The sequence below is a fragment of the Elgaria multicarinata genome, chromosome 10 (genome assembly GCF_023053635.1).
Source record: "Elgaria multicarinata webbii isolate HBS135686 ecotype San Diego chromosome 10, rElgMul1.1.pri, whole genome shotgun sequence".
NCBI lineage: Eukaryota > Metazoa > Chordata > Lepidosauria > Squamata > Anguidae > Elgaria > Elgaria multicarinata.
The window spans coordinates 65,085,952-65,100,784 of NC_086180.1; the positions used below are offsets into that span (position 1 = coordinate 65,085,952).

General features: G+C 40.7%; 1 protein-coding gene across 3 annotated transcripts in view; it reads right to left on the reverse strand.

Moving 5' to 3' along the window:
* TRAPPC11 (trafficking protein particle complex subunit 11) overlaps nucleotides 1–14,833 on the reverse strand; it is a 37,490-nt gene that overhangs the window by 16,787 nt on the left and 5,870 nt on the right. For all 3 annotated transcript variants that reach the window (XM_063136297.1, XM_063136298.1, XM_063136296.1), the window contains exons 6-17: nucleotides 14,535–14,634; nucleotides 12,868–12,941; nucleotides 11,765–11,861; nucleotides 9,347–9,480; nucleotides 7,516–7,663; nucleotides 6,438–6,531; nucleotides 4,128–4,207; nucleotides 3,970–4,048; nucleotides 3,833–3,887; nucleotides 2,647–2,792; nucleotides 1,132–1,193; nucleotides 904–1,036 (exon numbers count right to left, since the gene is read on the reverse strand). In XM_063136297.1, coding sequence (XP_062992367.1) covers nucleotides 904–1,036; nucleotides 1,132–1,193; nucleotides 2,647–2,792; nucleotides 3,833–3,887; nucleotides 3,970–4,048; nucleotides 4,128–4,207; nucleotides 6,438–6,531; nucleotides 7,516–7,663; nucleotides 9,347–9,480; nucleotides 11,765–11,861; nucleotides 12,868–12,941; nucleotides 14,535–14,634 — 1,202 coding nt within the window. The remainder of the gene's footprint in view (nucleotides 1–903; nucleotides 1,037–1,131; nucleotides 1,194–2,646; nucleotides 2,793–3,832; nucleotides 3,888–3,969; nucleotides 4,049–4,127; nucleotides 4,208–6,437; nucleotides 6,532–7,515; nucleotides 7,664–9,346; nucleotides 9,481–11,764; nucleotides 11,862–12,867; nucleotides 12,942–14,534; nucleotides 14,635–14,833) is intronic.

Sequence of the window (14,833 nt, forward strand, 5' to 3'; positions counted from 1 at the left end):
GAGTTTGGAGAAAAAAACAAAACCATAAAAAAACTGTTATTAAAATGTCTATCAAAATAGGGTATTCCATAATAGCCCATTGATAGATGAGCTTTGCTGGATTAAAGAGAGAGTATGGACTGTTTTTCTACATTGCACTAGCTGAAGGCACGGAACACTTGAACTGTGACAGTCTAGCTGCAATTCAAGAAGTTGATTTAGGTGTACACTAGGCACAGCCTCTTCTGACTGTGTACCTCAGCAGCTCCTTCTTCTGAAGATGAAAACAACTTCCTAGTACAAATATACTTTATGGCTTGCCTCGCAAGTACTGCCAGGGCAGCCAGCTGTTCCATCCTCCCTCCCCACCAAATGTGTTGGAGTGTTAACAACCATACAGATTTGAGTGTTATGTCACCCTTTTAAAATGGAATATTTATTCCACTCCAGATGACTTTTCTGCTCCAGTTTATTTAATAGATCACTGGAAGACAGTATAAAAGTAGCATTTTTGTACCATCCAAAGAGCATAATTTCTGAGCCAGAAAAAAGCAAAAATAGCAAAACTCAGTTATATTCATGGCTGCACAATAATGAGACTTATCAGAATATCTTGTCAGTGCATATTCTGTAATAGAAATGCAAAATGTGCACACAACTGTTTCAGCATAAACAGATTTCTGCAGAAATATGCCAGTATGTTTTATTTGAACTATTTTATGCCACCTGTCATCTTATACCAGGAATATTGTATAAAGTTCCTACTTCAAGTCTAGTAGGAGTGTGCATACTAGAAATGTAACTTCAGAAATATACAGATGGCTATTTACAGAGTTAAAATGTGTACTTCTATTGCTTCTTCAATTACTCTACGAACAAGGTGTGCAAATGTTAGTTTTTGGATTATAAAAAGTTGATACATACCAAATGGAACAAAATCTTGAACTTCTATTGTAAAAATATTACTGCCTGCCAGAGAAACTCGATCAGCCCACAACTTCTGTGCTGCTTTCACAGAAGCAGTATCACAGTCAGGTTCTGCGTCTGGATTCTCATTCTGAATTAAAAACAAGAATTTAACTGATCAGCTGTAGATGTAGAATTTATAAATGTTGGAGACCATTTCAGAGAAGTTAAATTCTACCTACTGACCATGAGAACTTTGATCAGATTCTTTTCTATTCGAGATTTTTGATCCTCTTTCAAAGTAGATGCTAGTGAAAAAGAGAAAAAAACAAATTAGAAAAAAAGGAGCAATACCCATCTTCAGTTTATAATGCAGGGTTTCTTCCAATTACAATTATAAAATACCTGCAGATGTGCTAACATAACTGAGCCATCTTCTCAACCTGAAACACAGGCCTAGTTCTCACAATCAGCAGATGAGAGGACAGACTCATGTCTTGACAATACGGTTGGGGCTCTCATGACTGAATGCCCACTACATGAAACCAGTCTTCACACATTGAAAACCAGCATCAAGAGAACACATTAAAAGTAGATTTTTAAAAGAAACAAAGTGCAAAATAAACCACAGCTTGTTGTTAAGAGAAAGCTTCCTGCAACAAAGACATTTTCAGGAGGCGCCGGAAGGAATACAAAGTTGGCACCCTGTCCAGAGGCAGGGAATTCCATAGGAGGGGGGCCACCACACTGAAGGCTCTTCCCCTGGTGGACTCCAATCAGACGATAGGTCTATGTGGGACCACCAGGAGCATGCCCTCGGATGACCTCAGTGACCAGGCAGGTTGATAGGGGAGAAGGCGCTTTCTCAGGTATCCTGGTCCCAAGTTGCTTAGGGCTTTGTATACTAGCACAAGAACCTTAAACATGGCCCAGTAGCAAATAGGCAGCCAGTGCAGTTCCCTTAGCAGAGGAGTTACATGCTGGGAAGGGGCAGCTTTGGACTACAGCTGCGCTGCAGCATTCTGCAATAGCTCCAGCTTCCGGAGCAGCTTTAAGGGCAGCCCCATATCGTTTTCCATATGCAAGGCATTGTTTTGTATGAAGGAGCATGCAGTCATGTGCACCCTGCCTGTAGTCTGAAAGACACGGGTTTACCCCCTATCTACAAGATGATGCTTGTGTTGTTACATACACACCATCTACAAATAAAGTATTTTTCCTTTAAACTTGTTTTATTCATATGCACTTTTAACTGATCATTGAACACACAATCAAGATCTCTTTAAACAGGGCAACTGCCCTACACACAGATCTTTCTAAGTATTTCAGGTTTAAGCACGTACATGTTTTCTTCAACTCTTAAAACTTTTGGCCAGCATTCAAAATATAAATGACCTTTTGCATGACAAAATATGGAACCAGCTTCAGCTGGTGCAAAATGACTTGACTTTTGTTAAATAAAGGCTTCACACCAAAACACTTTATTTAGAGACCAAAGGATAAAAGCATAAAGAGAACAAAGTAACATCACACTTATATCAATTTGGAATTACTGTTCCCTGCAAGCTGCATGTTCACACACACACACACCCCTCACATTTTCTAGGCCCAATAACCAAGAAGATAGGGATATGATCCCTTAATGATACCCTTTGGGCAGAAGTGCTTCAAGCATCTGTGGATCTATCCATGCCTGCACTGAGAAATATTCAGGCCAAAATAGTTATTTATTTAACACAGAAATTCAAAACATTTCCTTACCTCTCCCCAGGAGCTCTAATGAGTATGTAATATAATCTTTTATTTGAGCCATAAGATAGGAACATTTAAGAGCTGTGCTCAGGATAGAAGTCAGGAGAGTCCACCATCCTTCACTACGGTAATCACACAAAACGTAATCGAGCAGCCTAGAAGAAGATGAGAGAGGCAGTATTTAAAGAAGCAAATGGAGCTGGCAACTAAGAGAGCGATTCTATGCTGAGTAAAGCCTCCACCCCTTCCTATGCCCTGTTGGCTCTTGCCGGCAGGATGGAAGTCAGAAGAGAGGTGGGGCTTGCTGTATTTTCTGTTGATGCAAGAACTATCAGTCTTCCCCTTTGCTGATAAACATGTAGACACATTCTTGAGCATGTCTAAATGGTTTTCTGGGTTGGGGGCATGGCTGGAGGCTCAGAGGGCTTGGAATCCCCAGGATTCTTGGCCACTCCTGTGCTGCTCACCAGTACAGCCCCAGAATGCTCAGTTTCCTCACTCTATGAGGTTGGAATTCTGACCTCATAAATGAAGCCACTGCAGAAGCTTCTGTAGTGGCTGGGAAGCACCCAAAAGAGAGCTCAACATCTAAAAAAACAAAAACAAAACCCATTTCTGAGGTCGTAGCAATATCTATGACCTCAAAGCCATTTCACTGAACAATCCTAATGTCCCTGGGACATGTACAGCTCAAGATGCTTTCGGTACACTGAAGGACCAGACGTCTTTGGCAATGATCCAGAGCATTTCGTGCACAGCAATTGGCTGTTTATATAGTCACCCACTGAAGGTCAGCACTGTTTCCTTCAATCAGGCCGATACCCATTTTGGGGACAGAGCAGTCCCTTGACTTCCCACACATTAATGATCAACAGTTTCCACATCAACCAGCTCTTTGGTACTATTCACTTAAAAGAAAGCAGCCATGGAGCCAGTATAAGAGAAACTAGAAACAGGTTTCAAATGCACAGTTCCTACTCCAGAAAGAAACTCCTTACAGGATCAGGGCAACTTTGTATATATCAATGAAGACTGAATGAAAATACACATATTTATGCAACTCAAAAAGATACAATTCCATTTTTTCATAGATTGCTGAAAAAAAGTTTCCCAATTCTTACTTACAGTTACTAAATAAATTTGAAAAATAAGTACTTAAAACCATGCAATAGGATATTTATAAAATCATACTTACTTCAAAGCTTTGGTGTAATCTTTAGCATAGTAATATTCTTCACCCATCTGAACCACTAAAAAGAACATCAGATTATTTCCAACATAAAAAGCAGTATAAAAGATAATTTAAAGAATGGTTTCACAACTGAAACTTACTCAAATGACTTTTCATTCTTGGGCATTTGTACTTCTTGAATTGAGCAACTGCATTACTCAGCAAGGTGATGATCAACTCCTAATGAATAAAAAGTATTAATATAGTTATATTTATACTTGCAATGAGAAACTATAAATATTTTTGACATCTGACTTACAGAATGAAGAACCCTCTTCTCTTTCAGTTGCAGTGCCAAAATTCCTATTTTTTCCTTTTCAGAATCATTGAGATCAAAACCTGCATAAGACAATGAAAAATCCATCCTAATGAGTTCTGCACAGCCTCGGAATGGACTACACACACTTTGTTATTACAGCTATGTTAGGTGCAAGTTTAGTTCTAATTCAAGAGTGCTCAGATTCTAAACACTGCTGTATCTTAGGAGAAAGAATGTTTCAGAACTCAGCAGTATTCTTTGTTCTTTAAGATTGATCTAAAAGATATGCTCAACCAATTACACGGAACAGGTGTTAAGCTAACTGGCCTGTAATTTTCCCTTTTAAAAAACTTATTTATTTATTTATTACATTTTTATACCGCCCAATAGCCGAAGCTCTCTGGGCGGTTCACAAACATTAAAACCACAATAAAACACCCAACAGGTTAAAAACACAATTACGAAATACAGTATAAAAAGCGCAACCAGGATAAAACCACACAGCAAAATTGATATAAGATTAAAATACAGAGTTAAAACAGTAAAATTTAAATTTAAGTTAAAATTAAGTGTTAAAATACTGAGTGAATAAAAAGGTCTTCAGCTGGCGATGAAAGCAGTACAGTGTAGGCGCCAGGCGGACCTCTCTGGGGAGCTCATTCCACAACCGGGGTGCCACAGCGGAGAAAGCCCTCCTCCTAGTAGCCACCTGCCTCACTTCCTTTGGCAGGGGCTCACGGAGAAGGGCCCCTGTAGATGATCTTAAAGTCTGGGTAGGTACATATGGGAGGAGGCGTTCCTTCAGATAACCTGGCCCCAAACCGTTTAGGGCTTTAAATGTCAATACCAGCACTTTGAATTGGGCCCGGACCTGGACTGGCAGCCAATGAAGCTGGAAAAGGAATGGCGTAATGTGATCTCGCCGGCCAGTCCCTGTTAGTAAATGGGCTGCCCTATTTTGTACCAGCTGAAGCTTCCGGACTGTTTTCAAAGGCAGCCCCACGTATAACGCATCACAGTAATCCAAGCGAGAGGTTATTAGAGCATGGATAACTGTAGCTAGGCTATCTCTGTCCAGATAAGGGCGTAGTTGGTATATCAACCTAAGCTGATAAAAGGTGCTCTTTGCCACTGAGTTCACCTGAGCCTCAAGTGACAGTTCTGGATCCAAGAGCACCCCCAGACTATGGACCCAATCCTTTGGGAGAGTGCAACCCCATCCAGGACATTACATTGGCTATTCTCCAGTCCTTTGGTACAGGGGCTGACCTTAGGGATGTTACATATTCTTGTTAGAAGTCCTGCAGTTTCACATTTGATTTCTTTAAGCATTATAGGAAGGAGACCATCTGGGCCTAGTGATTTATTAAACTTAAATTTGTCAATAAGGTTGAGAAGTTCCTATTCTGTCTCAAACTTTGTTAATCAGATTCCCTTCCTGAAAACTTCAATTCAAGCACAAATATCTGTGCTACATCTTCTGCAATGAAAGCAGATAAAGTTATTAAGCTTCTCATGCATCTTTTGCTATGCTCTTAAGACGCTTTGACTGGCTATCATGTTTTACCAGAAGCTCCTGGCCTAGTCCTTCCCTGTCCTCATTTGGGCAATCGGAAACATTTTCATCTTCATCCCCCGGGGTGATTCAATCCAAACGGGATGCTTATCAGCTTCTGGCGGTTTTCCCCCAATGCTCAGTTTAAAAGCTACTCTTCCATCTTTCTTATATTAAGCAGCAGCAGTCTAGATCCATTTTGGTTCAACTGGAGCGCCTCATTCTTGTACAGGCCCAGCTTGTCCCAAAATGTTTCCCACTGCCTAACAAAACTGAACCCCTCCTCTCTACCCCACTATCTCATCCATGCATTGAGAGACTCCTCAGCTTCCCCGGTCTTGCTGGCCCTGCATGTGGAACAGGTAGCATTTCAGAAAAAGCCACCTTGGTAGTCCTAGATCTCAGCCTCCTATCTAGTAACCTAATGTGGCTTCCAGAACCTCACAACTACATTTCCCCAAGTCATTGATACCAACATGGACCACAACCACTAACTCCACCTTGGCACTATCTACAGGATAGTACTGTCTTATTCAATGGTGTATTTTAAGGCACAGTCCTTTAATGCTATACACTGAAGTTTAAGATCAGCAACAATTGGCAAACTCCCTTTCAGGGAAGGTTGGACTCTCATTACCAACTTTTTCACATGGGAATCTCTGATAAGCTTTGTAGGAACTATAAGGCTCTCTAGAACATAGTTAAGATTTTGTTTTGCTTAGGTTGTTTAAGTAAAAAAAGGGGGAAATACTTACTTAGTATTCCCTGCCTCCATGGCCTTTGTCCATAGAAGTCAAGCATTCCAGTTTGAGTTTCCAGTGGATCCGGATTGGGGTACATCACAGAAGGCTGTAAAGTCAGCAAAGATAACCTTTAAAATGCATGATTTGTAAACCACAAACAACCCAGGAAGAAAACTCATGGTTTGTTGCTACATTGTGAATTCTGCATTTGTAGTTAAAAACCTGTAATTAAACCATAGTGCAGGGTTCACACATAACAACAAGCCATACTCAACCCATATTCTGCGTTATTATTATGTGCAAACCAGGCCATAGAGACTTGTACATGTCAAGGATTCTGGATTACGTTTCAAGACTACAGTACGGCTACTTCAATTTCCTTTTTCTTAGTTGCTCAGGTAACACTTTTACATCCAGCATTGTCAATCAATCATCAAACAAAATAACATGTACCTAAAATGAAGTATGAGTGCAGACTTTCAATTAAATTATTTACATTACCCAACACATGCATTTGCCTTCCTATACAATCCTCGCCTTTGTAAATGACAGCCTCCATGCACTGACAAGCAGAGTTATGGCTTTATAAGAGAATGGTTACAACAGAGATTAGATAGATGACTCTTCAGTGTGGATTCATTAGTTAAAATTACTGACCTTAATACCTTTTTTAAAATTCTGAATGTTGCCTGGTATCAATTTAGGAACTGTCCTTTACTGAAATTTACTCAGGTATCAAAGTAAGTTGTTTCCAGGCTTAATATTATGACCTACGTGTAACAGGTATGGTTTTCAGGCAGCCTATGACCACTATTAGCGGCAAAGCTACACACAAACTACTTGCAGTAATGCCAACACACACAGGAGACAGCATGGATCAGCTTTTTGCACAGTGTTGCAACTGCAGTCAAGTCTCAATGGCATGAGAAAAACTATATGACATCAGTATTTACACAACTAACTTAGCATACAGAAGCACAATTAGCTATAAGTTTTCATGGAAAGATTACAGACTGCATTTGCTTGGCTCAGAAAGTATTCTAAGATCAAAGCTTTACCCTGGACAATTATAAGACAGTCCATGACTCACCTCATGATTACAGAGGATATTTGCCAATTGCTTCCGTTCTTGTGCATAGTATGCTGCCTGCTGGTAATAAAAACCTGGATTTTGTGTCTGTATAGCAGTCAATCCTAGTTTAATAGCTTCATCGAACAAGTCTCCAAAAGCTTGAAATCTGTTTTAAAAACCCAGACAGACACACTTTAGAAATTTTCAAGAAATTGAGCTGAAAACAGAAGCAGAATGGGCAACATACAATTCATGGGCCGCACAAAATCCTGAGTTCCTAGGACCCAGAGTATTTTAACTTTAAACTGGGGGAGAATCAAAACTTTCCATTTCTCATGGCTACATAGGAAAGTTTCAAATCACAGGGTAATATTAAATTAAAAAACAAGAAAAGGAAAGGAAAGGAACCTCTCGTGCAAGCACTGAGTCATTACTGACTCTTGGGGGGACGCCAGCTTTCACTGATGTTTTCTTGGCAGGCCTTATAGCGGGGTGGTTTGCCGTTGCCTTCCCCAGCCATTATTACCTTTCCCCCAGCTAACTGGGTACTCATTTTACCAACCTCGGGAGGATGGAAGGCTGAGTCAACCCGAGCCGGCTGTCCGAAACCAGCTTCCGCTGGGATCGAACTCAGGCCGTGGGGAGAATTTCGGCTGCAGAAACTGCTGCTTTACCGCTCTGCGCCACACGAGGCTCAAACAACAAATATACCGCTATATGTTTCATGCTTTGTTTAAGATCTAGAACTATGCTAACTATCCACTACATGGAGGCTGGGTTCACATAACACACTAACCCATCATAGATTATCATGTTGTCAGAACTCAGTGTGTTTTCCACAGGGAGGGTTAACATGTTGTGTGAATGCAGTGACGTGTTCAGATGCCTGTCAATATGTGCAAACCGAGCCAGAGCAAAGGATAAATTACTGCATCACTAAAAGGTCCCCATTTAGTTTAAGGCACTCTGATGCAGTCAGTATATATTGCAAACAATGTGCTTCACAAGTGATTGGTAAATGTTTAATTTGTCCTGTGCAAATTAATCTTTAAAGCAAATAAAGCAAGTTGTAAATTTTTTTAAAAAAAGAAATCAAAGCCTTCTGCTGAAGTATGTACCACAAACTTTACTTGGACGTGTATTATGGGACATCCATGATAGGAACATCTGGGATAGGAAGACAACGGGTCAATTTGCACAATTGATCAGGCAATCATGGCTTATTTAAATAAGCCACAGTATGCTGCATGTGCTGGCAGCCATTTTGAACACTGAACACCTGGTCACAGCTCGCCATGTTGTGCAAACCTCGGCAGCAGGAGTTGTGTGAGGGTTAAACAACCCATAGCCTGTTCTAGAGTTATGCAAGCGTTGTTTAACCCTCACAAACTACGGGCCGCCAGGATACAGATGGCATGACAAGTTGCCGCCAGACAGTGAATATTCAGATCCTCCCCAGCATGCAGCATAGCCCACCATGGCTTATATAAGCCACAGAGAGATATTTTTGATGGTTCAAACTGTGTCATTGAAATCTAAGTTATCAGCCAAAGGGGAAAAAATAAAGGAAGTTTTATCCTGAGGAAAGCGTTTCAAGCTTGGACCAGAATCACTTTGACTCCGATCCCAGTTCATCCATTAAATAGCCTTAGGCAAGTCATTATTTCAGCCTCCTTTCTTCCTCTGCATAATAGGAATGACAACCTTCCCCACAGAACTAGTTACCGCTGATGCTGAATGTGGTAACGGTTATGAAATACCTTGAAAACTGCAGTACATTAATTTCAGCTTGAATCACTTCATTTATTCACTAATTGCAATATTAGAATTACTTAGTAGAACAACATACTGTTTTGACATCCAGGCAGCGTGCTCAAAAGCCAACTCCGCACTCCCTATTTTTTTCTTGCACAAATCTATGTGTTTTCTAAACTGCGCAATTGCATCCAGTGGTGTATTATGCTGAAAACACAGGCGGCAAATCTAAAAAGATTTGAAGTTTTGATTAAAATATTTTACAATGATCAGATTCACAATTATAACACAATACAACTGTGGTAGGTTAATGGTAACAATACAACACACGAGTTGTGCTCCTCTCCACCCTTTGCCCCTCTATAACAGAAGATTCCCTTGTAGCAATAGGTACGACAAACAGCACATCATATTTGAAAAGGGAAAAGGATTTCAGGAGTAGGAGAGTCAGATACAGTTAACCAACATAATTTATGCAATTTACAATTTAAATATTCAAAATAACAATACTGAATTAATGAATGCAAGACTTTCCAAGTTTCAAGCCATATTTTTGTGTCCTTCTTAGCCCCAAGGCTAAAAAACATCACAAAACCAGGGGTAGAAACTCGACAGTGGTTTATTATTTCTGGCCCCATTAACTCATCATTGCATAAACTCCTGTTTGCACCCTCCAGTGCCCCACTCTCCATTCTTCATATCCCATGAAGCTCGGAGGATGGCAACAAGAGAGAGGGCCTTCTCTATGGTGGCCCCTCAACTGTGGAATAATCTCCCTGACGAGGCCCACCTGGCACTGACATTATAATCTTTTCAGCACTGGGTCAAGACTTTTCTCTTCTCCCAGGCATTTAGCAATGTGTAATGAGCCTGGGTCTGTTTTTTTGGCTCATCGTTTTAAAGTTGTTATAGTGGTTTTAAATGTATGTGTATATTGCAAGTTTCTGTGGTTTTTAATTTTTGTATATTGTTTTTAAGTGTTTTTATCTTATGTGAACTACCCAGGGAGCTTTGGCTATGGGGCAGTATACAAATGCAATAAATAAATATAAAATAAAAATAAAAAGGCCCAGTCTCTTTTCTTACCTGAGCCACCTTGGCTCAGATCTGCCCATAAAACTCATTTCAAGTGCCAGCCCTTCTCCTCTGACTCTATTGCTATAAAAGGCATGAAGAAATGTTATTATGTCCATCAGGAACATGGCTTTTATCATCCTCATTCTACCTACACTGCTTTCTCAGTCACGTTCCCTTCATTCAAGATATCCAGCTGTGAAGTGTCCCTGGCCCTCAAATTACTCATCAGGACTACTGCTACAATATCTCCTAAGAAGTGCCAAAATGCAGCTGAATACCAAAGACATGTGGCATTCAAAAATACTAGGGTTACTAGTATTATCAGTATTAGGGGTCATCAGTAGACCTCCAACAAGCTTTCTATATCTGGCTCTTTGAAATTCCCAGATCTATGGAATATGATCTATAGAATCATCAGTCCTTTACTGAAAGTAAAGTTCATGGTTTTGAAGCACCCTCTTCAGAGTATTTTTCAAGAACACACAACATGATGACTTAGAGCACAGGTGAGTAACCTGTGGGCCACGTGAGGCTTCAGAGGCCTTGATTGCAGGTGCCTAAGCTCCCGAAGGTCCCCCCCTCACAGGCCTGCTGCTCAAATGTTTAGAAGGCTTGGCGGGGCAGGATTGTGAAAAGGAGGCGGCAGCACACGGAAAGGGTCATTTCCTGCGTTTCTCCTAATCACAATCCTGCACCCCTCCCCACTGCTTAGCTGACTGGCACTGGCAAAAATGCTGAGCAGAGAGGGGGCCTGTAGCAACTGTGATGTGGAAAATGGCACACGGGGATGACTCTGCCTGCATGCCACCCTCACCTTCACAATTGCACTTCCCAGTCTGCCAGACAGTAGTTTTGTAAGGCTGAGGGAGTGCGATTTCAAACAAGAAAACCTTCTGTCATCCTCCTCATTTGGGTCATACACCTCGTAGCCCAGCTGACTGGCACTTTTCCAAGGGCCAGTCAGCTGGGCAGTGGGGAAAGGAGAATGCATAATGGGGTTCTCAGCATATAGGAGGAGTAGATTTAAATGTCTCCATCCCCCTACGCTGAAATGAAGGTAGAGGAAGAGTAATTATGTGGTAAAAAGATGTGTAAGTGGGGAAAGGTAGAGGTGTGTGTGTGTGTGTGTGTGTGTGTGTGTGTGAGAGAGAGAGAGAGAGAGAGAGAGAGAGAGAGAGAGAGGGAGAGAACGAGAACAAACTGGGGATGCTGGCAGAGGCCATACTCACTCACTGGTATGCGCCCCCCCCCCCCCCAGACATCTCTGCATGCTTCCCTCAAGTAGGCAAAAGAGTTACCCACCCTGATATGGAACATGAATATGCTCCCACTAATCAGCAAAATAAAGCATGTATTTGAGCATATTTAAGAATCAGTATAGGTTTAGTTCTCTACCTTCCTTTTATGCCTTTAAAGGTAAATCAACAGTTGTTACCTTGTAATTTATAAATCCTGCCATTGTCTTGATTTCCAGCATATTGGTTTCATGAGCTCTCAATTCATGAACAAGATTATATGCAGTTCTGTAGTTTCTAAATAAGACATTTTATTCATTTATTGTAAAAGATATAGTAAACACACAATCCAGAAAGGTCCAAAAGCATGAATTGTTCTAGGATACTAACACAGTGAAGTTCCTCAAGGTTATTTTAACTCATCAAAGGAGAGCAAGTCACTCTTGCCTGATCACTGCAATTAGGGCACTGCTGTTCCTCTTTTCAGGTAATTACTCAAGAAAAGTAACCATTATTCCAGCTGTACGCCAAAAGGATTTGTTCACTGGGCTGTAGTGTGCTGCTGTTCCTTCTCCTGAGTAATGTTTCTTGATGGGAAATACAACACACTCCTTGAAGTGGTGTAAATGCATATTAGAAATATAGGAAGCTGCCTCTGGGGCCTCCTTCTGAATGCCAACTCCAAGGGACACTTGGAAGGTCCCAACAAGGGAGAGGGCCTTCCCAGTGATGGCCCCCCAAGTCTGGAATGAGCTCCCCACTGAGGCCCACCTGGCGCTAACACTGACATCCTTTCAGCACAGGTAAAGACCACTGTCTACTCCCAGGAATTTAATGAGCATCTATGTCTGTTGTTACTGAGCAAATCTATTAGGGAATATAGGATTTACTTAAATTGCTTTTAGCATCATTTTAATTTTTCTGTGTTAAATTTTTTTCGACTGTTTTTATGTTGTATTTTTATGAATTGTTGTAAACCACCCAAGAAGCTTCAGCTATGAGTTGGTATAGAAATGAGATAAATAATAATTATAAGAATACTGGGATGCAGACAGGATTTTTTCCTGACCCTCCCTGCAGATGCCAAGGATTGAACTTGGGACCTTCTGCATGCAAAACATGTGCTCTCTACCACTGAGCCACCACCCACCCCTCCTTTACACAGGGAGAGCAGGCAACATACTGCTTTAAAAAGTGGCAGCACTTTCCTTTCTTTTGTCTGCCCTCCCACAAGTGGATGAGATCCTTTTCTTTATGTGGGAAAAGTAAAGTAATAACATATCGCCTCTGCAGGAGTACTTACTTTAGAGCATTCTGTGTGTCCTGCTTCAACTCACTGAAGAATGCTATTTTGAACTGATGTCTAACAAATAAAAGCTGTAAGACAACAAATTTGCAACACTTAAAAACTGTAACCTTATATTTTGAAGCCACCAATGTTTCAACATAGGAAAAAGCAATCCAAATCAGACTTCAGACACTGCCCCAACACACACACACACACACACACACACACACACACACACACACACACACCAGCAACTGAAGACACATGTTTTGACTGGCTTTTAGCTTTATTGCTAAAAGCCTTGTTGGTGTTAAGGTTTTAATTCATTTATTTAATTTCTATCCCACTTTTCTGCCAAAATGGCACTCAAAGCAGCTAACAAAATCTTAATTAAACCATAACATAGAAACTGACTTGTAAAAGCACAATTTAAAATACCATAAAAGTGGTCTCAGCATGTATCTTAAAGTACTTCAGCAGAACAGGCCAGAGAGACTAGAGCACCATCCCAGCTAGTTCAGGAAGTATTGGGCAGTGGAGGTTGTAGCATACCAACATAATGCATATTCTGTCCTGTACACTGGCCTTTCACTCAAAACTAGAAGACTGTGGGAGGGGGAACTGGACTAGGTGGGTAAGAGTCATGATGAAATACCGCAACTCCATCTACTTACCTCCCAGTTGTTGCCTGCTGCAACTTGAAGAACCCAGGTGGGCAAATGTGGAGCAATTTACTCCCTAGTCTCATCTAGCAAGGCCTCTGTGGTACAGGCTGTGTGTATTGCTTTAAGCATTGGCTGTAATTTGTTATTGGTTTTAGAAAATATTGCAGTTCCTTTTTATTGATTATATTATATAGTTTTAGGATTATGCTGGGAACTTTTAATAAAAGGGTGGAATATAATTCTCTCTCACGAGACAACTACCCAATTAGGGTGACCATATGAAAAGGAGGACAGGGCTCTTGTATCTTTAACTGTTGAATAGAAAAGGGAATTTCAGCAGGTGTCATTTGTATATATGGAGAAGCTGATGAAATTCCCTCTTTATCACAACAGTTAAAGTGCAGGAGCTATACTAGAGTGACCAGATTTAAAAGAGAGCAGGGCACCTGCAGCTTTAACTGTTGTGATGAAGAGGAAATTTCACCAGGTTCTCCATATATACAAATGACACCTGCTGAAATTCCCTTTTCAATACAACTGTTAAAGATACAGGAGCCCTGTCCTCCTTTTCATATGGTCACCCTATACCCAATCACAGTGATAAACCAAAGGGCAATATTGTATGTTACTGGAAATGAACCTTTGAGCTTCACTTATCTAACTGATGTTGCACCTAGTGTAAGCAACCTCTAGCACAACACTAATAGCGTAGCACAACATACTTTTCAGGGAAACCGGCTGCGAAAGCTTATACTACTGGCATTGCAATAGAGGTCACTTACAATAGAGGTCACAATAGAGGTCACTGCATAAGTGCAGCGGCTCCATTGGATACTACTCATGTTGAAATGGCACAAAAGAGTGCCCTGGAAAGTACACGTTTATTTTAATACTACTTTATCCATTGAAGTCTGAAAGGTGGATAACTATCAGTGATAAGATTTGCAATACACTCTCTACTTTTAAATACTTCAGGAATCATAGACAGATTATTCTAATACAAATGGTTAGTTATACCTGATGTGTTGTTTTGTTTAGATATTCTTTATGAGATTTCACCCTTCGGATTTCTGTGTAGTAATAGGTCTGTGCATGTTCATAGAAAGCATTCTCTAACCTATGAAGGAAAACGGCACACAACTTCTTAAAAACAAAATCAGAAAGAGGACATTCAGCATACATAGGTCTAATTACAATTTGAAGCAGTTCCCTACACTCTGAAAATAAAGCTGGCAAGTAACTAGAACTTACCTCTGATGAGGTTCGATCAAGATTCACCCCAGCTATATTTTACATTCTCAAGTCAATTTGGAGGA